Consider the following 27,858-nt stretch of genomic DNA (forward strand, 5'->3'; position numbering starts at 1 on the left):
CACATTTACACATTAAACGTACAGTACATCTCAATGTTCATGTAATAATCAATATATGTACAGTATATACTTAGAGCTGTTGTCTTGAAGAATATAAGGTCCTGTGCTTTCTAAGTGTTTAAAATGTATTATACATGATCATTTTGCATATAGTTGCAAACTATTCTTTAATGTTTTCCCATACTTAGTATATTTCAGTGCTTCATTAGGGGTGAAGAACAGACCTGCCGCGCACGCAGTGCCACCTTCGCATTGGTTGTCTTGCTGAGCTGGGTGAATTCAGTCAACATGGCCATCAGTTCCTCTGTTAGTGTCGGATCACGGCCACACAACTGGTCCTTGAAAAATAATACAACTGCATAAATCCATGCAAAGAAACGTGCAACAATCCCACATATCCATATGCAGAAACAGTGTTTATTTGTACCGGTATTTACTATGTTTATTGTAAATATTTTTTTCCCTAAATCTTTATAAGGTTTTTCCTTTGTGGATTAAAAGTGAGTAATAAATATATGAGCACTTACAATCAGCATTGTAACCAGTAAGTTCTTTTTTGTGACTTGGGCATGGGAGAAGATGTAGTTGAGGACATTCGACATGTCACCTTTGTTTTCTTCACGCAGCGCAAACACACATTTGTCATAGTGCCCTAACAAACAAGCAAACATCAAACACTTGGTAAATACTAGTGCAGAACTAGAAAACTGCAGCCACACAGGTACAAAAGCGCTCATTGTACAAGAGCTCCATCCAATGGAGAGAATTAGTAATTGCTTTGCATCTGAATACAATATTGTACATGTGTTCTGCTGTAATAAGTTTCCTTACCATTCTGAAACTGGATCTCTACTTTCAGGTATTGTCTGAGTAGGTCGATGACCACTGCCTTCATGTAACCACGGATACCACTGCGGTACCTGTCAGGAAAGTGTAAGAAATCAGCTGTTTGGTCTTACAAAAACAGGTACGCAGACAATGAGTCTGTGAATGAAATGTAGTCCATTAAAGGGAAAAATAGCTGACCGACAAGCAGCGTAACATTTCCAGACAAGTTGAGGCAGAGTCTATGTCACTCACTTTTGCACAAGCTGAACAATGCTTTGTGTGTTCATGAAGAAGACTTCTCGCTCTGATTTCTTGTTAAGTGTTGCAGCGTGGCTGTCCAAGATGTTTGCAATCTGGAAAGCGGGGGAATAAACAATATTCGCATCTAATTTATTCTGTAGTTTATTTACCCCCCATTTACATCATACTTGTAGTATGTGTAAGCATCGGTGGGGATTGTGAGCCTAAAAAGGTACTATACTCGTAAACTGCACAAGTACAAATGAACACTATACCTGAAAAAACAAACAACTACCAATGAAAACATTCCAACCTACAGTAAGTGTCATTAAAGAGGAAGTGTGGAAAATAGTTTTTACGATAGTCTATAGCATATAAAAGATGGGCCTGCAACAGAACAAAAAAAAGAGCAATGATTGAAAAACTGAATGTTCCTTTTTAGCGAGATAATTATTTATAGGATGTAGTATGCCAAGTGTTTACACATGATTACACTCTTTGGACACATTTTTTTTTATTTTGTTCAAATGTAAAATTACATGAAGCCAATAAACTCACTTGTTGAGAAGCATATTGGTGAGTAAAAGTATTCTTGTGACTGTGTAAATGTTTAACTAGGCCTGAATTAGTGCACCATCTGCTGGTTACTGTGATGTACTGAAATCCAGTCTGCCTCCATTGCTTCAAGACTGATACAACCTATTATGATACAACCTATTTTGTCAACGAATATAAAATCCATCCACATGAAAATGTATATTATTAATTCATTTGTCACACCCATTCTTAAAACAGGAAGGTGGTGGTGTGTGTGTGTGTGTGTGTGTGTGTGTGTGTGTGTGTGTGTGTGCGTGTGCATATTTATACACACCTGCTGGCTTGGGAACTGGCAGAGCACTGAGGTAATATTACTGGCATATTGAGCCATCTCCTTCTTGATGGCCTTCTCCACAGCAGGTGGGATACGGCCTGACACGCTGGTCATGATGTCTTGGAGCTCAAGCAGTGGCAGCGACGGATCACGCATGGTTTTCATTAGCCTCTCTACCCATTCTTTCAGCTGGAAAGAAAAAAAATTGCAGTTTCAAGGCAAAGCTGTAATTGATGTGCTGTATGAGTAGAAGTTCTCACCTTGGTACTAAAAAAAGGCTCAGGGAGACAGTAGCCATTCATGACGTGAACAAGGTGATCAAGTGTGTTGTGGAAAATTCTGTGCAGTTTCTCCCCCCGTAGGGCAACTGGCTGTGTCGAAGGCAAGCACCCGGTATACAGCTCTGCCTGCAAAACAAAAATATAAAAAAATTACGACATCGCAAATTTCCTTGTTTTACATGTTTTTGATATCTTAAGCAATATTAATGGATTAGCTATAGCCTGGCTGGAGAAAAAAATGTAATAGGTATTATTTTGATCATAATAAACACAATCAATTGATTCAGGTCTGCTTTTAAACATATCGCAATGGAACCTCAATTAACAAACCTCTTATTATATTTCTTTTTGGATTCACAAACCACATATCGAATAGAAATATGCTTCGTTGTAGGAAACTTGTCTCAATTTTGAAACGTTTTATCTACCCATTGTGTGCCTGCAACGGAAACATGTTGTGCCTGCAGCACATCCATTGTGGACGGGGTTATCAATCTCCGCCAGCAGAGCAGTCAGCATAGCAGCCAGCATAGCAGTGCTGTCGTTAGCTAAAGTGCTCATTGCTACTCTGTGTGTTTTTCCATCTTTTTCTAGTTTTGTTAGCTTATTATTAGTCCATATAAAGCAATAGACAAGTGATGTGTGGTTTGAAAAATTCAGGGAGTATCTACAGAGTTGTCAACACTGCCTCCCCCTACCTCCGGCTGTAAACCAAAATTATTAAACAACAAGGTAAAATTGATTTTATCTTTTAAATGAGGACAGCTCAGCCTGATCTTTTTTTTGTACTGTTATTAAATAGAAAGTTGATCCGTCACCCCCTTGTTATATTTGTTTTATATGCAGTAATGTGTAGCACTTTATATTTTGTTCAAAGTGTACAGACTTTTACAAAAATATGGACATTTGTCGAGGCTGCAACCCATTTTCATGTTTACATTGTTTTTTTATGGAGAAATTTGCTTCAATATACAAACTTTTATATTCATAAACCCAGTTCAAGAATGTATTAAGTTTGTAAATTGATGTTCCACTGTATAATACACAGAATATACGTTTATCATTGTTTTGCATGTAGGCATGCAGATTAACACAACAGCCTGACACACTTTACCTGTTGCACTCTGGTCGGGTCATCAAGCTGAAGTTTCGCAATGATACAGCCAGGCTCCAGTGCTGCTCCCGTTCTCTTCACATAGTGAATACAACCAGACTCTGCAGCTGTGAGGGTCATGACCATCTTCATCACCTGCAATTTAACACAATACACTTAACAAATGCATGCAATGTGAAAGCAAACAAGACAAACCTCAATCTCAGCATAGCACTGGCCAGAAAACACATGACCGCCGTCCTCTACTGTATACTGGATGATTTTTCCTGCTGAGGGAGATCTCAGCAGGGAGGGGTCATTTTCTTTTTCAAAAACACAAGTTTTGTTCCCAATGGTGATGCGATATCTATTGAGAACATAATCTGATTAAGTGCCATAATTGTATCTTGCTTCTTGGTGCAGCTGGAGAAGAAATACAAATTTCATACATGTTCTCTTACCTGTCAACCTCTTCCTTCATGTAGGTAGTGTAGCTGCTGCCATCATAGGACAGCAACAAACCACCATCACTTAGCCGATGGACGTCCACCTCAGCTGTAGAGTGGTTCATGATGACCACGTAGGAGTTGGGAGACTGGCGTGTCACAGTCAGGGCATACTTGATACCTTCATAGATCAGCTCTACATCTACTGTGTTGAGAAGTGTGTGCGCTGGTAGCACCTGCCCCCTGGATAAAAGTGTAGAGAACAAGTTATTTTATTTTCAGGGAACAATTATGATCAGTGGTCGCACAACTCAGAATACTACCTAAAAAGAAAAATTATCCTAAAGAAATACATTGAGATGAGACAGAGTGGCTTGCCATCAACAAATCCCATCATATATTTTAGCAAACAGTAACCTGGTAATATTATTCTAATTTAATACATGTGCAGCACACATTTTAATTTAAAACATGTGCAGCGCAACACTTTCAGTATATCAGTATGCAGGATTAAATTATGGAATGGATTAAGCTAAGAACAAGCAATGTATTGATATGAACCGTTTTAAAAGACAGTTTAACTTAAAGTGTTTACAATGTACAAAGAAGAATCTTAAACCTAAATAATACATCAGGTACATAACTATATATGCATTTGTTTATGTAGACTATAACTCTTTAGAACTTTTTATTAATGCGAATGTATGTATCATAATTTATTTATGTACCGTAAATTACAGACAGTAAAACGCTACTTTTTTCTTACGCTTTGGACCCTGTGGCTTATGAAACGGTGCGGCTAATTTATGAATTTTTTTTGTTTTGAATTCTCAAGTTTTCAACAGACACTAAAAAGGTGTGTTGTTTGTGCTATGGTGCCACCTTTTGGACGAGTTTGCTCAATGCAGGTGCTGCGGGGTAAATGTCTACAGCAGGGTTATTCAACTACATAATGAAGTGTGCCGCACTTCCAAGAGTCCAAAGGTCCAGGAGCCTGACATCGAAATGTAGATGTTTCGTCAGAAAGTGTCTTGGCAGGTTATATTTCTTTAACATTGTGTTTACTTAATTGCAAAGTAAACACATTGGCTTTTACGCTGCATTATCAATAAATTCATTATTCTGCCCTCGCTTCTCGATTCCAGCATGAAGAAACAGAAGCTTCAGAAGTTTTGTTGAGCATTGAGGTTCCTTCTTTTGAATTATTTTCCTTCCTCAGTTTTATTTCTTTACACTTCTTTCTTCATTTAGGTTCATAAAACTGAAAACAAATATGAAATTAACATTACAAAACTATCACGTTCCTTCTGTATTTTACATACATAATGTCCTTTGTGAATTATACAAACAGTATATGTAATATATAAAATAGTTTTTTGATTGCAATAAGAAAAGCCCAATGTGTTTAATGCATTTTAATTTGTATTTAAATTTTCTAAAAGTGTTCTTTGGGTGCAATAAGAAACAATGTATCATAAGAATTTATGTTGAAATAAAGCGAGTAATTACCTTTTATTTGGTCCCCTTCATTGTAAATAGCACAGAAATATATTTTGAAATCTGTACTGGTACCCAATATTGGTATCGGGACAACCCTAATATTAATAGTAATATATATACATACAGTATATATATATATATATATATATATATATACACATATATATATATATATATGTATATATATATATATATATATATATATATATATATACATATATATATATATATATATATATATATATATATATATATATATATACATACACATATATATACACATATATACATACATATATATATATATATATATATATATATATACATATATATACATATATACATATATACATATATATATATACATCGCAGGGGCAGCAGCTTAAGCAGGGAAGCCCAGACTTCCCTCTCCCCAGCCACTTCGTCCAGCTCCTCCCGGGGGATCCCGAGGCGTTCCCAGGCCAGCCGGGAGACATAGTCTTCCCAACGTGTCCTGGGTCTTCCCCGTGGCCTCCTACCGGTCGGACGTGCCCGAAACACCTCCCGAGGGAGGCGTTCGGGTGGCATCCTGACCAGATGCCCGAACCACCTCATCTGGCTCCTCTCGATGTGGAGGAGCAGCGGCTTTACTTTGAGCTCCCCCCGGATGACAGAGCTTCTCACCCTATCTCTAAGGGAGAGCCCCGCCACCCGGCGGAGGAAACTCATTTCGGCCGCTTGTACCCGTGATCTTGTCCTTTTGGTCATGACCCAAAGCTCATGACCATAGGTGAGGATGGGAACGTAGATCGACCAGTAAATCGAGAGCTTTGCCTTCTGGCTCAGCTCCTTCTTCACCACAACGGATCGATACAGCGTCCGCATTACTGAAGACGCCGCACCGATCCGCCTGTCGATCTCACGATCCACTCTTCCCTCACTTGTGAACAAGACTCCGAGGTACTTGAACTCCTCCACTTGGGGCAAGATCTCCTCCCCAACCCGGAGATGGCACTCCACCCTTTTCCGGGCGAGAACCATGGACTCGGATTTGGAGGTGCTGATTCCCATCCCAGTCGCTTCACACTCGGCTGCGAACCGATCCAGTGAGAGCTGAAGATCTTGGCCAGATGAAGCCATCAGGACCACATCATCTGCAAAAAGCAGAGACCTAATCCTGCAGCCACCAAACCAGATACCCTCAACGCCTTGACTGCGCCTAGAAATTCTGTCCATAAAGGTTATGAACAGAATCGGTGACAAAGGGCAGCCCTGGCGGAGTCCAACCCTCACTGGAAACGGGTCCGACTTACTGCCGGCAATGCGGACCAAGCTCTGACACTGATTATACAGGGAGCGAACCGCCACAATAAGACAGTCCGTTACCCCATACTCTCTGAGCACTCCCCGCAGGACTTCCCGGGGTACACGGTCGAATGCCTTCTCCAAGTCCACAAAGCACATGTAGACTGGTTGAGCAAACTCCCATGCACCCTCAAGGACCCTGCTGAGAGTATAGAGCTGGTCCACAGTTCCACGACCAGGACGAAAACCACACTGTTCCTCCTGAATCCGAGGTTCGACTATCCGGCGTAGCCTCCTCTCCAGTACACCTGAATAGACCTTACCGGGAAGGCTGAGGAGTGTGATCCCACGATAGTTGGAACACACCCTCCGGTTCCCCTTCTTAAAGAGAGGAACCACCACCCCGGTCTGCCAATCCAGAGGTACCGCCCCCGATGTCCACGCGATGTTGCAGAGTCTTGTCAACCAAGACAGCCCCACAACATCCAGAGCCTTAAGGAACTCCGGGCGGATCTCATCCACCCCCGGGGCCTTGCCACCGAGGAGCTTTTTAACTACCTCGGCAACCTCAGCCCCAGAAATAGGAGAGCCCACCACAGATTCCCCAGGCCCTGCTTCCTCATAGGAAGACGTGCTTGTAGGATTGAGGAGGTCTTCGAAGTATTCCCTCCACCGATCCACAACATCCGCAGTCGAGGTCAGCAGAACACCATCCTCACCATACACGGTGTTGACATTGCACCGCTTCCCCTTCCTGAGGCGGCGGATGGTGGTCCAGAATCGCTTCGAAGCCGTCCGGAAGTCGTTTTCCATGGCTACCCCGAACTCCTCCCATGTCCGAGTTTTTGCCTCCGAAGCCGCACATCGCTTGGCCTGTCGGTACCTGTCTGCTGCCTCCGGAGTCCTATGAGCCAAAAAAGCCCGATAGGACTCTTTCTTCAGCTTGACGGCATCCCTTACCGCTGGTGTACACCAGCGGGTTCTAGGATTACCGCCACGACAGGCACCAACTACCTTGCGGCCACAGCTCCAATCGGCCGCCTCGACAATAGAGGCACGGAACATTGTCCACTCGGACTCAATGTCTAGTGCCTCCTTCGTGACATGTTCAAAGTTCTTCCGGAGGTGGGAATTGAAACTCTCTCTGACAGGAGACTCTGCCAGGCGTTCCCAGCAAACCCTCACAATGCGTTTGGGCCTGCCAGGTCTGTCCGGCATCCTCCCCCACCATCGCAGCCAACTCACCACCAGGTGGTGATCGGTAGAAAGCTCCGCTCCTCTCTTCACCCGAGTGTCCAAAACATGAGACCGCAAATCCGATGACACAACTACAAAGGTGATCATGGAACTGCGGCCTAGGGTGTCCTGGTGCCAAGTGCACATATGGACACCCTTATGTTTGAACATGGTGTTTGTTATTGACAATCTGTGACGAGCACAAAAGTCCAATAACAAAACACCACTCGGATTCAGATCTGGGCGGCCATTCTTCTCAATCACGCCTCTCCAGATTTCACTGTCGTTGCCAACATGAGCGTTGAAGTCCCCCAGTAGAACGAGGGAATCACCCGGGGGAGCACTCTCCAGTACTCCCTCGAGTGAATCCAAAAAGGGTGGGTAATCTGAGCAGCCGTTTGGCGCGTAAGCGCAAACAACAGTCAGGACCCGTCCCCCCACCCGAAGGCGGAGGGAGGCTACCCTCTCGTCCACCGGGTTGAACTCCAACGTGCAGGCTTTGAGCCGGGGGGCAACAAGAATTGCCACCCCAGCCCGTCGCCTCGCACTGCCGGCAACGCCAGAGTGGAAGAGAGTCCAGCCCCTCTCAAGAGAACTGGTTCCGGAGCCCTTGCTGTGCGTCGAAGTGAGTCCGACTATATCTAGCCGGAACTTCTCCACCTCACGCACTAGCTCAGGCTCCTTCCCCCCCAGCGAGGTGACGTTCCACGTCCCAAGAGCTAGCTTATGTAGCCGAAGATCGGACCGCCAAGTGCCCTGCCTTCGGCTGCCACCCAGCTCACACTGCACCCGACCTCTATGGCCCCTGCTATGGGTGGTGAGCCCATTGGAGGGGGGACCCACGTTGCCTCTTCGGGCTGTGCCCGGCCGGGCCCCATGGGGACAGGCCCGGCCACCAGGCGCTCGCCATCGTGCCCCACCTCCGGGCCTGGCTCCATAGGGGGGCCCCGGTGACCCGCGTCCGGGCGAGGGAAATCTGGGTTCCTTGCTTGTGTTCTTCATAGAGGTCTTCGAGCTGCTCTTTGTCTGATCCCTCACCTAGGACCAGTTTGCCTTGGGAGACCCTACCAGGGGCATAGAAGCCCCCGGACAACATAGCTCCTAGGATCATTGGGACACGCAAACTCCTCTACCACGTTAAGGTGGCAGCTCATATATATATATATACATATACATATATATATATATATATATATATATATATATATATATATATATATACATATACATATACATATATATATATATACATATACATATACATATACATATACAAAATACATACATACATACATACATATATATATATGCATCTTTACAATGAGATAAACGATTGTAAAAATATATTCTGATTAAAAAAAAATAAAGACAGAACAATGAGATCCTATGGACAGCCATAAGTGTTTACATTTTGCTTTATATTTATTATTTTACTTATTTTTTGCCTGATTTTGTATTTGTTTTGTATCATCTCCTGAGGTATATATTTCTTTTTTTTGTTTTGTTTGGTTTGTTCTTCATGAAGTTTTGCACTTGTTGTGTTTTTTTGTGTGTTTTGTTTGTTTTCATTATATTTGGATGTAATTGTTGGTTTATATGATATCCATTAAGTAAGACTACGTATTATGTTGAAGGGGGCAGGAAAATATAAGATTTTTCTTCATCCTGCTCCTTCTCAGGCATCGGTGTGTAAATGTATAATTGAATAATTGAGGTATAATTGTCTATCGATCAAAGATGCACATCAATGAAGGAGATAAATAAAAATGAAATGAAAAATGAAATGAAAAATGAAATGAAATGGAAAATGAAATATACTGTATATACATACACGCATATATATATATATACACATACACACACACACACACATATACACACATTTATATATCCGGCCCCCGGCGGCCATATTCTTTTAATCTAATGTGGCCCCCCAGTCAAAAGGTTTGGGGACCCCTGGTATAACTGATGGTAGGCCAAAAAGGGAACTGGTTAACTTGTGATTGACCCCTGGAATATGTTCATTCTCCTGATATATACTTATTGTACCTCTCCAGAGAATGCAGGAAAATGGACACGCTGTTCCTCAGATTGACATCTGCCACATGTAGAGCTCCAGCCACAATTCCCAGCATGGTGTCGGGACGTTCCGCCTGAATAAAACATGTACTTTCAGAACTACATAGTAGCATAATTTTCTCTCGGCTATATGGTGGCTCACTAGACACTTTATTCACAATAGATCACAATATAATAGCTATATTTAATAATAGCCTTAATTTTATTGTTACATAGTATTTTTGCCTGCAAATTGTAAACTGTATATGTATGATATACATAAATGATAAAATGCTTCTTAATAATTTTTTGGGTATAATTTGTGCGCACCTGCATCTTCTCAGAGATGAGCCTATCCAGCCATCCAGTATCAATGCTATTATGCTGAAAGCTTTCTGTTTCCAGCAACTTGATGAGGTATTCTACTGTGGTCCTGAAGTCTCCTCTGATAGATAACTCTTTCAAAGCAACCACCATGTTACTAGAAAAGAATACAACACATCATATGCATCAACTATCCAAAGCCACCACCATGTTACTAGAAAATATTACCACACATCAAATGCATCAACTATCCAATCAGATAATGGCATGTCAAAACTAATATTGTAACTAAAATACTTACATTCAAATTGAGCATTGATTTGTGTGTTACTTACGAGATAGCTTCTTCGCGATTCTCTCCCCAAGAAAAACAGTGTCCAAACTGGGAGTCAGCAAACTCATGCAAGCCACCAGCAGCTGCAACACTGAAGTAGCCCCAAACATTTTTATTGCTGCGGAAATTCAGCTCTTGTACCGTTCCAGAGCTTGGCTTAAATCCCTGCAATCAGACATAATTTGATGAAAAATGAGAACGAGAACCATGAGAAGGCATCTTGTCAAAAAAAAAGTATGAAGCTGAGCAAGCTTACTTCATCCGGATTTTCACTGGTAATGCGAGCTGCAATTACATGTCCCCGTGGGGAAGGGGCCGTCGACAGCCCCTCAAAGTCGATGAGAGAATCTCCCCAGGGCTGCTCCCCGTAAAGCATCCTTATATCTTTGATTCTGTAAAGGGGAATGCCCATTGCAATCTACAGAAAGATATAAAACAAGCCAAATAAAAGTTAACTATACACGTCTACAAATCTAGAGTTTATTAGTCACAAAAGCACAATCTAACTAATACTAACCAATACAAGAGATGCAGAAAAGATTATGTTTACATAAATTAAAAAAATGCCCAGTGTTGACACTGTCGTAGAGATATTAATTTAACATGTTTATTACTGAGGGTAAATTTTACATGGTGGTGTTGAACTGCACTGTATCATACTCAGAGGTCTTTTTAATATATTGCCCATAGGTTAGTACAATTATGCACCACGGTAAAATACAGCCGCAATGATAAATGTTTGATGCAGGGATGCACAATCTTATTTATGTTTTTAATCTACGATACAAATAACTTCCTGCTTTTCAAGACGGATAAGGATACTGGTAACTTATTTATATCTAATTTTCTTTTAATTGAGATTTAACTGTGGTTGGTGCACACCTTTCATTGCGGCTAGCATTTTTTTAATTTGATCAATTGTTTAATGTTATAAAACATTTTTCAGTATGACGTCATAATTCAAAAGATTGGCCTGATAATCAGACATATTCCTTCTAACGTGTTCTGTATCTACCCTGAATCTACCAGAACACCTAATCAGTGTTATTTTTTTATTGTTGTTGTTGCGCAGTATCTTGAGTCCTGGAATCGTAGTTGGGGACGAACTGACCAAATTTTAGTTGGCTCCCTGAGTCTGTAACCAACTCAACGAGTTCATGGACATGTTTCATGGGAAATAGGAAGACACTGCTTTTTCCTTGCACTGGCTTTATTTTGAATGTCCATCACAGCATTTTCAGGCACATACTCACTCGCTCCACACACGCATATGTATTGACGCAGATGCTAGCTTATCTCTTTCAGTAGCTAGATTTTACAACTAATACCGGAGCACACCGATGTGTTACTATGCTAGTAAAAGAGTTCCTCGGTGTTCGCTCTTACAATGTCGTCACAGGTTGGTTATGACACAGGTTACGGAACATAAATTAAGAATAGATGAAAGTCGAAAGTGATTTAGAGGTAGAATTGATTGCTCCCAAAACTTTTGTCTTCTTGTCTCTCATAATGATGGACACCCTCAACTCCTACAAAATCTGTTTATGAATTGGTGGAGGCCAAGGTTAACAAACAGGCTCGACTTAAAGTGGGCAATGCGAACCAGGCTCCTGCTGCAGTTGTACAAAGGCTGGATAGCATGTCGTAGCATGCCATGTCTCATCCGCACTCCTGAAGCACACCCCACAGGACACCTTTTCCAAGTCCACAAAGCACATGTAGACCGTTTGGGCAAACTCCCATGCACCCTCCAGTTCCCTTGAAAGGGTCCTTTCAATTTGATAAGTCAGTTAACCGACTATAAATGAAAATTAAGTCGGTAAGTTTTCCATCATCGATAAATTGCCATGTGCATGTGTTCGTGCCATAGCGGAGCAAAAAGAAGGGGATACATTCTCTTGGCCTTCTTTGAGTGTCTTTGCTTGGCCGCTGGCCCGCTACCATCACACAGTTCAACAAGTTAGCAGACACATGTGGTATCAAACAAGGACAAAAAGATCACAAAACCAAATTCCACCGCACCAGTGTGGGAATATTTCCGTTTAAAGCCTTGCAGCAAGATGAGCCAATCAACACAGAGGAGCCAGTTTGCCGAATGTGTGCGAATACAACAAACCTGCACGCCACTTGAAACACAACCACCCAACAGTACACATTCACTTTGCGTTTAGTGAACAAGGTGAGTGCAAACCAAACAGTGCAAAATGTGTGGTTAAATACATCGCCTAAGACATGTTGCCATTTAATACGGTTATAAAACTAGAATTTCAAAAAGTTTTGCAAACGTTTGACAGATGTTTGTCATCTTGTCTTGTCATATTGGTGTTCGTCATTCAGAATCTGCCAGACTAAAGTTTTTTGCATATGACCTGTTAATACATCTGTTTATACTATAGTGTTTATATTGTTAGTCTGCACTTTTGTTTACAAAGGTCTTAACTTGATTGTCCGTTAAGTAATGTACAACTCTACGTCTGCTTACATGTTCAAAATTGAAGTGCAACTCGGTTTGTTAATACTTTTATTTAGCCGTTTTACTTATTGTTTTGGTTGTGTAAATTTGAGGGCCCCCAAGCTCCTCCTTAACAAATTTTACTGCTTTTGGATGTGATTTTTTTTTAAATGCAACATTTTTCTAACAGACAAGGTATATTTTATTTGTATTATTTGTTTGTTTTATTTAACTTGGCGATTTAAAAGTTTACATTCCAATTACATTGGTAAAATATACGAGAAATACAAGTATATTTCATTTGAAAGGGTATACATGCATTATTATTACGTATTATCTATCATTACATCAGTGGGTAATTTAGTCTCAAAAAAATAATGGCAATAATATTGTTTATTATCAACAATTTGTAGTGCAATATATCATCAAGCAAAATTTGTTATCGGCCCAGGCCTAAAAGGGTGGAAATCTGGCCCAGTGTTCTGCGACCTGGATAAAAAACACATTGTACCTCCTGTAATTGTACCCTTCTCTTCAGCACTCTGGAACAGATAATCCCAGGAAGGCTGAGGAGTGTGATCCCCATGTAGTTGGAACACACCCTGCGGTCAACCTTCTTAAAAAGGAGGCCCATCACCCCGGTCTGCCAATCTAGAAGTACTGTTCCCGACTTACACGCAATGTTGTAAGAGACATGTCAGCCAAGACAGTCCCACAACACCTAGGACCTTAAGAAATTTAGGGCGGAAGAGCCTTGCCACTGAGGAGTTTTTTGAATACCTCAGTAACCTCAGCCACTTTCCGCATTTGTGTTCTCACACTGGACAGGGCACTGATTCCTCTTTCTGTGGTCCTTTAAAGTCACCAAAAAATCATGCTCCCTGGCCTTATCGAACACCTACCACACCAGAGTTTATACTTTGACCACCACAGAAGCAGCGCAGCGCTTGACCTGCCGGTACCTGCCAGTAGGGAAGTAACCCTCTCATTCGATGGGGATGACCCTATCACATAGTCACCGAAGCCAGAGGGCTATTATTAAGCCAACAACGGGTTTCCGCCTTTTAACTGCAACAATTACAGAGACGAACAAGGTCCAGCCCATTTTGGGAAATTTGGTTCCAGAATCCAAATTGTGGGTATATTTTAAACCTATAGTACAAGCTCAGGCTCTTACCCCACCAGGAATATCCCCAAAAACAGATTTGGCTGACAAAGACCAGGTCATCCAGAATGCATAGGCTTCTACCCTGGACTGCCACCCCAACACACATGGCACCGGATCCTTACGGTTACCCGCAGGTGGTTGATCTACAGGGAGGATCTGTTGTGTGGCTTTTTCGGGCTGGGTCCTGCTGGGTTAGAAGTAAAGGCCTGACCACCAGTCGCGTGCCTGTGAGCCCCTTCCCTAAGACTGGCTTAAGTATCCCACATCCAGCCAAAGTGTGGTATTTTATTATCAGATGCGAGATTACAGTATGTCTCAGTGCTGGCCTGGAAACGCCTTGGTACTCCTCCGGTGGAAATGGAAGAAGTGACATATACCGGGAAGTCTGGGCTTCCTCACTGAGACTGATGCCCCCACGACCCGGATCCGGATAAGCGGAAGAAAATGGATGGATGGAAGGATAGTTGGATAATTATTAGTCCGACATTTATTGTGCATACCTAGTAAAATGCAGGGCTCCAATTTAACCACCGCAACCGCGGCCACCGCCCCCTTATTTTCCGTAATGCCCTAAAAAATGTACCTACATTTGTGGCAACACCTTGCCGTGACCGCCCTTGACTTTGTACTTCCCTTGTCTTTTAACTCGTTAATGGACAAGGGATATAATTCAACGGCATAATGACAATTAGCGATACAATTCCAAACGGTTCGTAATACCTCCCCTTCATAAATTACCGAAAGCCCTATATTTATTAATGCATTTGGGGCAACACAAAGTCAGACGCGTTTGGCTTATTAATCATGGAGAACTGACAACGTTAATCCCACTCCAGGGGTATACCCTCGGAATATACTTAGTCAACAGACCTACATGTCACACTAAGGGTGGCCGTATAAACAACGCCAACACTGTCATAAATATGTGCCATATAGTGAGACCACACGAAACAACATTGACAAACATATTTCGGGAGAATATTTGCACCGCAACACAACATATACACAACAGAACACATTCCCAGAATTCCTTGCAGCACCAACTTTTCCGGGACGCTACAGTCATTTTCCCTCGCTTCCCGCCATGTGTTTAAGAGTGCACTGCTGTGTTTAGATGGAGACAGGTGTGGACAATATTGGAGACCATACTTGCCAACCCTCCCGATTTTCCCGGGAGACTCCCGAATTTCAGTGCCCCTCCCGAAAATCTCCAGTGGCACCCATTATCCCGAATTTCTCCCAATTTCCACACGGACAACATTATTGGGGGCGTGCCTTAAAGGCACTGCCTTTAGCGTCCTCTACAACTTGTCGTCACGCCCGCTATGTCTCCATACCAACAGCGTTCCGGCCCTGTCACATAATATATGTGGCTTTTACACACACACAAACGAATGCACTACATACTTGATCAACAGCCATACAGGTCACACTGAGGGTGGCCGTATAAACAACTTTAACACTGTTACAAATATGCGCCACACTGTGAACCCACACCAAACAAGAATGACAAACACATTTCAGGAGAACATCCGCACCGTAACACAACATAAACACAACAGAACAAATACCCAGATTCCCTTGCAGCACCAACTCTTCCGGGACGCTAAAATATACACCCCCCCGCTACCACCAAACCCCGCCCACCTCAAACAACCCCCCCCCCCATTTCTCGAATTCTAAGGTCTCAAGGTTGGCAAGTATGTTGGAGACAGGTGTAGACAATATTGGAAACACTTGTCCCCACACTAAAATAATACATTGAAGGAGAAAAACTATATGATGTTGCTTTCATTTTGACAATACAGCATCCATCAGCTGCTGTGATAGAGCTAATAAGGTGAGAAAACATACTGTCACTCCTGTTTTTTGTTGTAGTTCGCCAAACTGTTGTACTGAACCACAAGGGGGCGTTAGAGAAGACCACATCTTGTTTATTAGACTTTATCTTCATTAGCCAAACTGCTTTGTGTTTTATTTTGATATCAAAAAGTAAACGCCGTGTTTTTTTTACATTACTTGTGTAGGTATTACCGGTACTTTGAAAACCATTTGACACATCATTTTGTTAATGTTTTATTGTGTGTAGTTAATTCCTATACGACATATTTCTGCTCAAACTCTTAATGGATCTGTTCCGATACAGCATCTACATGTACATAATTAATTAATTAATAATTAAAAAAAATACTTCCCTCCAACAAAAGGTAAAAATAGAGATAAAGGCATTATGAAATGACAAAAAGCTGACAAGTTTATATTAATAATGAATTTTAAAAAACGGTATATGTATGCATGCATGCTTTGGAGCCCCTGCCTGGAAAGAAAATAATGTTTGCCTTGGTGCCCTTCTAACTTGCCTTGGTGCCCTAAAATATGAGCCATCATTTAAGGCAACACTTGCCTTGACCTTAAAAAGTTAAAATTTGAGGCCTGAAAATGTATGCATCTGTGTCAATTTATATTGTATCTTTACACAGGCCATAAACTAGATCACATTAGATTGTGCAGGTGTACCGAATAAAGTGTCACTCAATCTATTGAGCGGTATGTGTGAGATACTATGTATGTATTAAAAGGAAAAAAGTGAGAATATTTTCTAAAATAATGTTCATTAATGGCAAATTGTCTCAGTCTCCTAAATCTGTTCACACTTGTGGCTCAACTAATCAACATCATCTTGCTGTAAGACAGTGCCTGTAAAGACAGCAACTGTGACATTCAATCAGCGTAAAGGCCGCAATTTTCCCTGCCATTCCGCCCTTCAGCTTGACTGTCACTGACCTAAATACGCACACAATGCCTAACACCGCGGGTGTACATCATGTGACCAATTGCAGCTACCATCACTGCATTGCAACAATGCTACCGTATATCATCCTTCTCTTGTTGGTCGCCATGGAGATAGGGGCCTCCTCCAATGTACAGCAATGAATGCACTGAAGTATGATAAATGTGGTCTACTAATCGGATAGTCCGAGATGGCCAACAGCCTGTAGAGTCTACAGGCTGTTGGCCATCCTTCTAATCCAACAGTGCTATTAGTAGTGTAGAGGGTGTAAAACTGTTATATGCTATTCTAGCAGTGTATGTGTGGAATTCACCTGCAGTTGTGCGGCAGGCAAGTTGACATCAGCCACCATCTCAGTGCAGGGGTGCTCCACCTGCAGACGAGGGTTGAGCTCCAGGAAGTAGAAGCTGCCATCTTGGCTATAGAGGTACTCAACTGTACCCGCACTGACATAGCCCACCATCTTTGCCAGCTTAACTGCACACTGGACAGAAACCACAACAGAGGTCAAGTTTATCTAAATAAAGTGCTTTTTTTTAAATAGCGCCGTCTCACAAAAGAATGCCATTCAAGGATAGCTTCTAGAGGTGGGAATCTTTGGGCACACCCCAATTTGATTACGATTCAGGAGCTACGATTCAATTAAAAATCAATTATTGATGCATCTTTAATTTATGTATAGTGATGAAGTTTTACATTTCTTTTGCTTCACTAAATAAGCGTTTATCACTTGCAACTTTAAAAAACATTGCCTTTGTAATAAGAACCCGTTAAATTAATTCCCACATTTATTAAATTAATGGAAATGTGTGCAAAACTGGAACATAGGTGCCCTAAAATAAAGAAGCTGGTCGAATCTCTCGGTGAGGTAGCTTGCTGCAGTAAGTCAAATTTTAGAACTGTCTGCACTACTTTACTTACAATAAATAAATCGATTATCGATTATTGACGTGTACAAATCGATTTTATAATTGTCCATGTTCAAATTGCGATGCATCTAAAAATCGATTATTTCCCCCACCTCTAATAGCTTCCCTACAAAACAGGTCATTATCTTGATCTTTTGTAAAACTAAATAAACACACGCTTCGACGGCATGGAGAGTGGCCGTGCCAGCAACCTGAGTGCTTTGAGTACCTTGAAGGTAGAAAAGCGCTATACAAGTATAACCTATTTACCATTTTTTATTTATAGTGAGTGCTATTTTGATTTCTACACATTTGTGTGTATACAGTTATCTTCCTCTGTCTGTATCGCACATGGCAGGAACAGTGATTGCATTAACTATATGACACATTTTTGTAACGGATATACTCACAAGTGAGGCTGCAATACTGTAAGCACTGACATTGTAGATTGTTTTGAGTACTTACAAATTGTTATTGCAAAAGGCAGTTGGTTATCATAACTGGCAAAAAGCCATTGTATTACAGTCATGTGTGTACAGTACATGTTTGTGTTGGTCTCTACTCTCTATCACAACATCGTCTGGCATTATTATTCGGCCATGACAACCGGCTGCGTCCTATTGAGTGCTATTGTTTTATTAATGTAAATACCCGTTCCATATCCTCAAACACGTCAGATGTGGCGATAGTAGCAGGTGCCTCCTCTATAATTTTCTGATGCCGGCGCTGCACTGAACAGTCTCTGCCAAACAAGGAAATGGCATTTCCATACTGATCGGCCAAGATCTGGACCTCCAAGTGGCGAGCATGCTTGGCAAGCTGCATGACAAACACGGGGGAACCTGGAACTTCTGCCTGGACCTGGTAAAATAAGTCAATGTTTTATAAATGTATTGAATCATATATTTAAACAATAATTAATTTTCATATACCTGTCTGAATAGATTTGGTAAATCGTCAGCTGAATTGACCTTCCGGATGCCTTTACCCCCACCCCCTTCTGAGGCTTTCACCATAACAGGGTAGCCAATCTTCTCAGAAGCCTGGCGGTGGAAATAAGACAAGTTTGTAGCATAATGTAGGTTTTCACAGCCCATTGCAGCACATGTGACATTCAATGGAGGATCTGAAGGTTAAACAGTGGAACCACAATTTACGAACCCCTCATTGTACAAACCTTTTGATTTATGAACCAAAGACCAAAAATAAAAATGTTTTGGTGCAAGAACCTTGTCTCAGTGTACAACCCTTTCATCCACCCATAGTGTCTTTCGAACAGCAGCTATTGTGGGCAGGCTGATTGCACTCCAGTACTCAATCTCAGCTCAGTGTTGAAGGTGTTAGCTACAGTCCTTTCTGTGCTTTTTAAGTGTTTTTTGGCCTTTTTACAACTTTTTTTTTAAATTTTGCTCGCTCAAAACAAGTCAATGGAGCAGTGGACATGCGGTGTGTGGTTTGAAACGTTCGGGAAGTATCCACAATGTTTAGGATAGTAATGAGATTTGCAATTTCAAACTGTGAGTGCACAACAGGGCTAGTGACAGTGTGTCTGCGTGTTGGCAGGGAGGCTAAATAAAATGAGGACAGTTTAGCTAGGTGTTGTTTTGGCTTTGTTAATGAGATAGTTACCACCCCACTGCGATGTTTGTTTGATATGCAGTACTGTATTGCGCTTTATATTGTGTTCAAAGTGGTTATGGTTATAGTGTTAGTTTACACTGTATTTTGAACATGCATAAAATACATCACATATTTCCAGTTTCTCATATAGTATGTCCGAAAAGGAGTAGGAAGAAGCAGAGCTTATTTAATCCTACCCGTTTTCGTTTCATTGCAATTTCTAACACAATTGTTGGTACTCAATCTGTAACATTGAATAAATAAATAAAAGGAGTTGGTAAATAAATACATAAAAATAAGTAGATAAATATTAAATACATTGAACAAACACATTTCTCATTACTAAATAGTTCAGTAAGTTTTGATTTACATAGTTAGACAAGTGGTAGAAAATGGTTGGATGGATGGATGGATGATTAGATAAATACGATTATTGCATTTTTCAATAATGTTCAAAATGTTTTTCAGGATTCTTCTTCCTTGTACTTTGTAAACACTTTGAGTTTAAACAGTTTCTTAAACTGGATCATATTAGTACAATGTTTGACTTCTTTGTTTAATCTATTGCATAATTTAACTACACGTACTGATACACAAAAGGTCTTAAGGTCTGTGCATAAAAATGTTTTACGGTAAGTTAAACTTTTACCTGAGGCACTATTTATCCTGTTTTGTTGAACATTCTTGGGTAGCAGGTTATAGTTTGCTTTGAGCATAATTGTTGTTGCAATGAATTTCAATATTTTTGATTCAATAAATAAAGGATTTGAATGTTCTCCATTGCCAACAGTAAGTATTATTCTAACTGACCTCTTTTGTAACACGGTTAGTAAATGAAGTATAGTTTTTGTAGATATTTCTATACAGTGACCCACATATGGTAACAATAGCGAGCAGTAGAGAATATGGTGTGATTGTGGTCTCTTTAATTTGTTTATTTCTTCTGGTATTATTTGTATTACCTTCTGTGTGTTGTTTAATGAACAAAACAGTTGTGTTGTCAGCAAACAGTACTAACTTTAAGTCCTTTGTAAATTTACAAATGTCGTTTTAGAGATTGAACAATGTTGGTCCCAGTATTGATCCCTGGTGTAGACTGCAAGATAGATTTAGCGCTATGAACTTGTGTTCATCTAGCTTCATGTATTGCTTCCTGTTCAGTAGCTTCTTATCCAGTTCAAGACCAACCCTCTGATGCCAAATAGTTGTAATTTGTTCATTAAGACAATATTATTATTGCGTCAAATGCTTCAGTTAGACTAAAACACTTTTTACCATCCATTACATTGGTAATTCCTTCCGGTATTTCGATTATCGTCCTCGATGTTGAGACTTTGGCTCTGCATCCGTATCCAGGTCATCTTGTTCAATGGTCCCCTCTGAACGTAGTAGTGTTGTTGAATAAAAAAAATTATTTTTCGTCAGATTCCATTATCGGTGTCGTTGTCAAACCGCTGTGAACTTTATTATTTGTCCAGATCTTTGTTGTATTTGACAACAAGTACCTATTGCTTTTGGACCTCCATTCAGCTTGGTGTAGATTTTGCGGTTGGCACTCAAGTTTCCTCAATTATCCCCTGCTTCGTCAAGTTGTGTGCTTTCTTGGCAAAGCCAGCATTGCGTTTAGTGAGGTCGTCATTTATGTACACATTTGTCCCCTTCAGCTTGTTTCCCTGTTTCAGCAGTGCAATTTTGGATTTCCTGTTGGCGAGCTTCAAGATTATGACTGGCAAGGTGTTGATGTTTTTACTATTAAGTGGAATGCAGGAGTCAATGTTGTTATTGTCAACATCAAAATCCTTTTATTGCAGAAAGTTGACTACATGTGGCTCTGTTGAAGCAGTATCCATATCATCTGGTTTTCCTCTGTTGTCAACTGCTTGCCGTTGGATCTGGGAGTGATAAGATGTCCTGCAATAATGATATCATTCTGTCGTGCAGACTGATCCATCTCCTCTTCGTTGCTCTCCAGATTGGCGTTATCTTGTTGCTTGGTATTCAAGTGTTGGCACTATGCTGCATTCTCTTCTTGCAGGACCTTCCTTCACCACCTGTCTCCCTGGTGTGGTGTCCTCTTGTAAGATCTTCACTTCCTGTCTCCCTGCTGTGGTGTCCTCTTGTAAGATCTTCACCTCCTGTCTCCCTGGGGTGGTGTCCTTTTGTTAGACCTTCACCTCCTGTCTCCCTGCTGTGGTGTCCTCTTGTAAGACCTTCACCTCCTGTCTCACTGTTGTGGTGTCCTCTCTGAGAATCTTCATTTCATCTCTGAACTTCTTTATATCATCAAGAAATTCCTTTCTCAAACTGTCATTCTGTGTTTTCAGTTGTTATATATCTGATTGTATATATACAGCAATACTATCTGATTGTATATATGCTTGCATACCTTTAATATCTAATCTCACAGATGATTGTAGTTCTTTTATTTCCATCATCATTCTCATATCGTTCACCATCTGTCCACATCATTCCTCATATCATTTGTTTCCTACAATTAGATATGTAAGCCCAAAGGTACCGGGCTGGCAGGTTTGTTCTGTGTGTGTGATTGATAGTGGCTAAGCAGCAATCTAAAAGCTGTTAGCAGTTTAAGCTTTGACGGCTAGCGTCACTTCTAACTTGTTTATTTTAACAATTATCGTACCTTGTGCAGGTCAGAGTTGTGACAGCCTGTTTTAGAGATCACTTTGTGTGATCAGAAATGCTTAAAATCTGTCCAATCTTTCACGGTCTGATCGCTGATAGCTTCAGGTTGCTAGTCAACCTCTTTGAGATAGCATTTTAGCTAGTTAGCCCCTGGCTAGCGGCACCTTCACGTCGCTTATTATAGCAAATACGTGCCTCCCGTCGTGCAGAGTTCAAATCGAGTATGTTAGTAAGCTGTCCTGTCGCTGTGATCACAATTAGTGGTCAGGAAAGCTCCAAATTTTGTCAAAACTCTGTAAAAACTTTTACTTAAATACAGACTTTTGTCAAGACTAAAACCCATTATTCATGTTTACAATATTTTTTATGGGGAAATTTGCTTCAATATACAAACTTTTCTGTTTACGAATCGTGTTCAAGAACCGATTAATCGTTAATCAAGGTTCCCCTGTATTTCACAACACACTTACTTTTAGGCCGTCCTGTACATCATGAATGCATCCAAGCTCGTACAAGTCATGGGGAACACTGATGGTTCGTTTCTTTTGGTTGCTCTCTGACCATTCGACTGTCAGGCCTGGAAAAGAGAAACATACAGTAAACTGCAAATATTATGATATCAGTGTGAACATACAGTATCCTTCAAACATTATATATGTGTCAATCTTCTCCATTATGTTAGAATCTGAGATATGAGAACAGACAGAAACCGTATATCATACCTGTGCCACTCCATGGCAAAGTTGGGATACCAGCTGTCTGAGCAACAATAGAGGAGGCAATCTTATCTCCTAATGCCCACATAGCCTGACTCGGAGGACCTAAGGAGGAAGTAGGAGATTAAAAAACTTTGAAATGAGATACAATGCACGGGGATGCGTATCTTACCCATGAAAGCAATGCTGTGCTTATTGAGTAGCTCTGGGAGTTTGGGGTTCTCTGAAGCATGACCCCATCCAGCCCACACAGCCTGTAAGAACACATTACTCAATTAGCAACTTTATTTTTCCCTGTGCAAGTCAACGAATTGGAGATTTGTAGGCGTATGGAGGTACCTGAACAGGTATTCGTTTTGCAATATCCAGAATGAGCTCAACATTGGCATAGTTGTTGTTGTTTGTCCCTCCCGGCACAGGGACGTAATGATCTGCCATTTTGATGTACTCTGAAAACAATCACGAAAATATTAAATATACAATTCAAACCTATGCTTTTTCACGAAACAGTTAATTGTGAAAGAGTCAAGCACTAAACTTAAGAATATTTTGTTGTAACGACATAGGATAGCATGGCCACTTCTCAACTGATTCAAAATCAAACAAAAACTGTGTCTTGTTTAGCGAAACATTATAATACTGTTCAGAGATGATTTCAAAAGCAAGCTCAGGAAGACGGAGGTAATTCTGTAGCAATGTTATTGCATTGTCAGAGGCTCTGCTCTTCTGACAACAACAAAACAACATTCCAGTCAAATTGCTCTAATGTTGTCATCCTCCAACCTGAGGCAGAATTATAACTGTCAATTAGGTCTGTCTTTGGGATAATGGCTTTGCAACAGAATCTCTTAGAATACACAAGAGCACTGAAATTAAGTAGACTCTAACAATAACACCACTTTGTGTTTTGCGGAGTCATGTGACAGCACATTTACATAATATCAAAGGGTTGTTTTATATGTTCCGAGATTGTCTCGCAGAACCTCACCAGCATTGGCCTTTAGATCCTCCGGGGTCACCATCACCACAAAGCGGATTGCCCGTTCATTTCGAAACATCTCGTAAGCCCAGCGTCGAATTGAGCGCATGCACTTAACTGCTGCAATGCCATTGTTCGCGATAAGCACCTGCAGAAATGTTGAAAGGAAACAGTCTGTTCATGGCACATGACAAATAAAGGGCCAAGAATAAAAAGATTGAGCACTAGGGCTGTTCTGATCAGGGTTTCATGCTGTCCATTCTGATATCAATCACTTGCGTGAGATCAGTGGACACCAATACCAATCACATGTATAAACTCTATATTTTTCAATTGATTTATAGAGAGTGCTATTGACAGTTTAACAATACCAACACATTTAAACTAGTTCCTAATTTTATTCGGGGGGCAGCAAGGCGCAGATGGTACAGCGGCCGTGCCAGCAACTCAAGGTTTCTTGATTCGATTCCAGCTTCTGCAGTCTTTAGTCACGTCTGTCGTGTCCTTGGTCAAGACACTCCACCCTTGCTCCTGATGGGTTGTGGTAAGCGCCTTACACTGGCAGCTTTCCGCCATCAGTGTTTGAAATATGTGTGTGAATGTGGAAATAGTGTCAAAGCGCTTTGAGTACCTTGAAGGTAGAAAAGCGCTATACAGGTATAATCCATTTACCATTTTTATTTTCTTACATACAAACTCAATAGTATTTAAACCCTTTGGTTTTCTCCCTCAAAGTCCCCCCTGTGTCCAGGGAATTATTAATTGTAAGTTCTATTAATAGTTTTTAAATGTCTTAATGGCCTTTCGCCTTCTTATCTATCTGACCTACTTTTACTCTATGAACCCTCGCAAATCCTGAGGTCCTCTGGCACTGGCCTTTTAGCTTTACCAAATACCAGAACAAAGACCCACAGTGAGACAGCATTTAGCCACTATGGCCCCCACCCGTGGAACAGCCTGCAAGAGAGCCTCAGGATTGCAGAGACCGTTGAAATTGAAAAAACATTGTATGGAGACACACAATTAGCTGCTAGCCGCTTGTCAGCTGAAAGACTAAAAATAAATACAGTTAGCCAGAGGGGATCGGCGTTTGCGATGGGCATTAAAATGCTTTAATCAGCAATGGCTATCATGTACTTTTTCAGAAAAATCTGCCAATCCCTATAAAAGTGATGTTTAAATGTTCATTTATACTAGGGATAAAAGATTATCGGCGGCAGATAATTATCGATTGATAATGGCAATTATGACACATCGACAATTCCGATAATAAGAAAATCAACCAATAAAAAATTAGCCGATAATGACAAGGTCGCTTATTGTCTCTGTATTTGTGATTTGTCTCTGTTGTGGCTTGTGCGCACAACATGCTAGCGAGCTGATTTTTTTTGGGCTGAAATTCTGCTCTCACTGCGGTTCTAGCAGGCAGGCACAGAATATCTATCACTGAACTATTGGTCCAAACTGGGACAACAAAACCTACCTAATAAGTTAATCAGAATTTGTATACCTAACTATTTTTTTATTCACACTTGTTTCTAATATGTTCGCTCTGCTTCAATCCTCAGATATAACATGGACTAAAAATGTAATTGTATTTATTTTATATTTGTCAATCAGCTGGGGATTTCACTCCACTTATTTTGGTTTGTTACGGCAATTCAGAATCGTATTGGCTTAGTTTCATTGGCCTCACTTGTGTATGTTGTGTTGGACAAATTTATTTTTTCATTTTATGAAATCATATTCAGAATGTTTGAGTTGCTTGCAGTCTATCAAAGTAATTGAAAAGTTGAAACATTTCCTTTTTTTTTAACTCTACGCAATGGTTCTAATGGTTTGCAAGGGTCAGAATTAAAGTAGGATGTGTATCTGTACTCAAATCATAGTTAATTAAAGTAAGGAAATATCAGTTGACATGATCCTTATCCCAACAATAGATTTCTGTATTTTTTGGTAGACTCCTTACATTTTGGGTAAAAGTGTAAACTATTAAGTTAATTTATTTTCAAAAAATATTGTGTAAAAATATATACATAAATATTGGTTATTGGTATCGGTTCAAATTTCCACTATTGTGCATCCTAATTCCTACAATTCATTCGTCATTTCTTTTGAAAGTGGCAAGGTTTTCTTCACCATTAATGCATTTACAATTCAAAACCAAAAGAGTTACCTTTTCAATGACCTTGTTGCCACCAAAACGGGTGACAAGTTCAGCAGGTGATGCCACAGTGAAGTCCCTCTGCAGATCAATACGGCGGCGATCTCTACTTCGCTTCACCAGATGTAGCCCAGACATGCTTGACCTGATTAAATAAATACATCCGTATAACTATGTAAATCTGTAACATTTTCAATTGGCCATTAAAAAAAAAGTAGTTATGGGTCGAGAACAACGTATTACTCCATGAAATGGCTCATCAGCTGCTTTACGCCACTGGCCTCTTATCGTAAACTTGCACGTGCATGGTTGTGGAGATAAGAGTTGAACAGCAGTCAGTGTTAACACCAGCAACAATGTTGACATGCGCAGACTTCTTCACACTAAATATTGCACATACAGGCAATAGCTAAAAGGTTATTTCATTCAATAGTTATGTCTTGAGTCACACTTCAGTGACACATTCTAGCAGACCAAAGTTAATTTTCCCCCTTTGGCAAGTTCAACAACCTGTTATAATGTGCACAAAGTCTTTAGCACCATAGATTTCGGCATTATTTCATGCATCATGTATTCATTACAGTGATGTAGTAAACAGTAATGGCTTGATTTGCTGTTGCAGAATTAAGCATAGAGGTGTCTTAGTACAACACAATTCAGTTTTAAACTAGTGCAAATAATAATGAAACACAATAATGAATGCATTGTTTAAAGTGTACATCTAAGTAAATATATTATTTTAATTCATCTTCTGACTTGTGCTTTTAATCAAGCTCCTCCCAAAAGGAGGCTTGCTAAAGTAGGCGGGTTATTATAATGAGCATGAGGGTGTGGGGGTGCTAAGGCTAGTTTGACTGGCTAGTTTCTGTGGCTGAATGTTTTTTTTTTGCACCATTGCAACACGCTAGAAGTAGAGCAAACACATTTTTGTTAGATAGAGACTGGTTTTAGTCCAGCTGTGGAGAAAGTGGTTAAGTATTGGGGGTGGGAAAAGAAATCCTGTATTTCCAGGTTTGAAAATGTCTGTTGTGTCCTCTCAAACTTCCCCTAGAATCAAGAAAAAAAACACTGACAATCCAAACTAAACATGAAAAGAATATGTTAAAACTAATTTTAAAAAATACCATATTGATGTGCATTTTAAACAATAAAAAATAGTTGACACACGTTTTAGCACCTGAAACTCACACACTAGGGGCACATAGGGGACTATTAAGTAAGCAGCGGTGAAACCACATTTTTTACGTGCCTCTCACGTGTTTTACGAAGACGTGTTTCATTCAGCTTTTCCCGTAATGAGTTGCTACAGCCAGTCTATTGAATGTTTGAGTTTGCTAAGTTTTTACGCTGAAGGCCCTCCCTGACACAACGCTCCCATTTATCCAGGTTTCACACCGGCACTGGACATCTACTTGTGTAGTGGTTGAGTGTTGAGGTCCTTGCTAGAAATCAAACCTATGGCAACAGCACAAAAGGCAGCAGCATGTACCATTACACCACTCATGCATCACTAATGTATACTAAATTCCTCCATGCTGCTGAGTGATACTCCAATTTAGTTATTGATCCAATACTTAGTTAGAGGGGTTGCATTGGCCATGCCTATGTTCATAACAAATGTTTCCAAAATCATTGAATCATTACTTTTTTAATTACAATTATTCAACTAAATATTTAAATTATTTCCTTATTCCCTTTTGTTATATACAACATGTAAAATAAAGTCAATAGTGCAAAAATAATTAAACAATATTAAAAAATACTATTGGCTTTTATTCGATTTGTGATATTAAAGAATATAGACCTAATTATTGTAGTATCGACTTTATACTGATACCATACTTTGGCATCATTACTTGTTGATATTTGTATCTCCAGTGTGTGGTGTTGCATGTTTAGACATTGCTTTTCCTCTAGTT

General features: G+C 40.5%; 1 protein-coding gene across 6 annotated transcripts in view; it reads right to left on the bottom strand.

Annotated features, from left to right (window-relative positions):
* Window positions 1-27,858, bottom strand: part of acaca (acetyl-CoA carboxylase alpha) — a 64,074-nt gene that overhangs the window by 29,440 nt on the left and 6,776 nt on the right. For all 6 annotated transcript variants that reach the window (XM_061962082.2, XM_072913818.1, XM_061962085.2 and 3 more), the window contains 22 exons: window positions 25,952-26,084; window positions 23,785-23,923; window positions 23,136-23,245; window positions 22,969-23,050; window positions 22,803-22,901; window positions 22,551-22,657; window positions 18,747-18,857; window positions 18,466-18,675; window positions 17,220-17,390; window positions 10,752-10,913; window positions 10,497-10,660; window positions 10,168-10,318; window positions 9,829-9,932; window positions 3,775-4,002; window positions 3,530-3,680; window positions 3,335-3,469; window positions 2,200-2,346; window positions 1,940-2,128; window positions 1,081-1,181; window positions 832-920; window positions 528-652; window positions 225-338 (listed from right to left, as the gene is read on the bottom strand). In XM_061962082.2, the coding sequence (XP_061818066.1) occupies window positions 225-338; window positions 528-652; window positions 832-920; window positions 1,081-1,181; window positions 1,940-2,128; window positions 2,200-2,346; window positions 3,335-3,469; window positions 3,530-3,680; window positions 3,775-4,002; window positions 9,829-9,932; window positions 10,168-10,318; window positions 10,497-10,660; window positions 10,752-10,913; window positions 17,220-17,390; window positions 18,466-18,675; window positions 18,747-18,857; window positions 22,551-22,657; window positions 22,803-22,901; window positions 22,969-23,050; window positions 23,136-23,245; window positions 23,785-23,923; window positions 25,952-26,084 (3,022 nt within the window). The remainder of the gene's footprint in view (window positions 1-224; window positions 339-527; window positions 653-831; window positions 921-1,080; window positions 1,182-1,939; window positions 2,129-2,199; window positions 2,347-3,334; window positions 3,470-3,529; window positions 3,681-3,774; window positions 4,003-9,828; window positions 9,933-10,167; window positions 10,319-10,496; window positions 10,661-10,751; window positions 10,914-17,219; window positions 17,391-18,465; window positions 18,676-18,746; window positions 18,858-22,550; window positions 22,658-22,802; window positions 22,902-22,968; window positions 23,051-23,135; window positions 23,246-23,784; window positions 23,924-25,951; window positions 26,085-27,858) is intronic.

This window comes from Nerophis lumbriciformis, linkage group LG09, assembly GCF_033978685.3.
Source record: "Nerophis lumbriciformis linkage group LG09, RoL_Nlum_v2.1, whole genome shotgun sequence".
NCBI classification, from domain to species: domain Eukaryota; kingdom Metazoa; phylum Chordata; class Actinopteri; order Syngnathiformes; family Syngnathidae; genus Nerophis; species Nerophis lumbriciformis.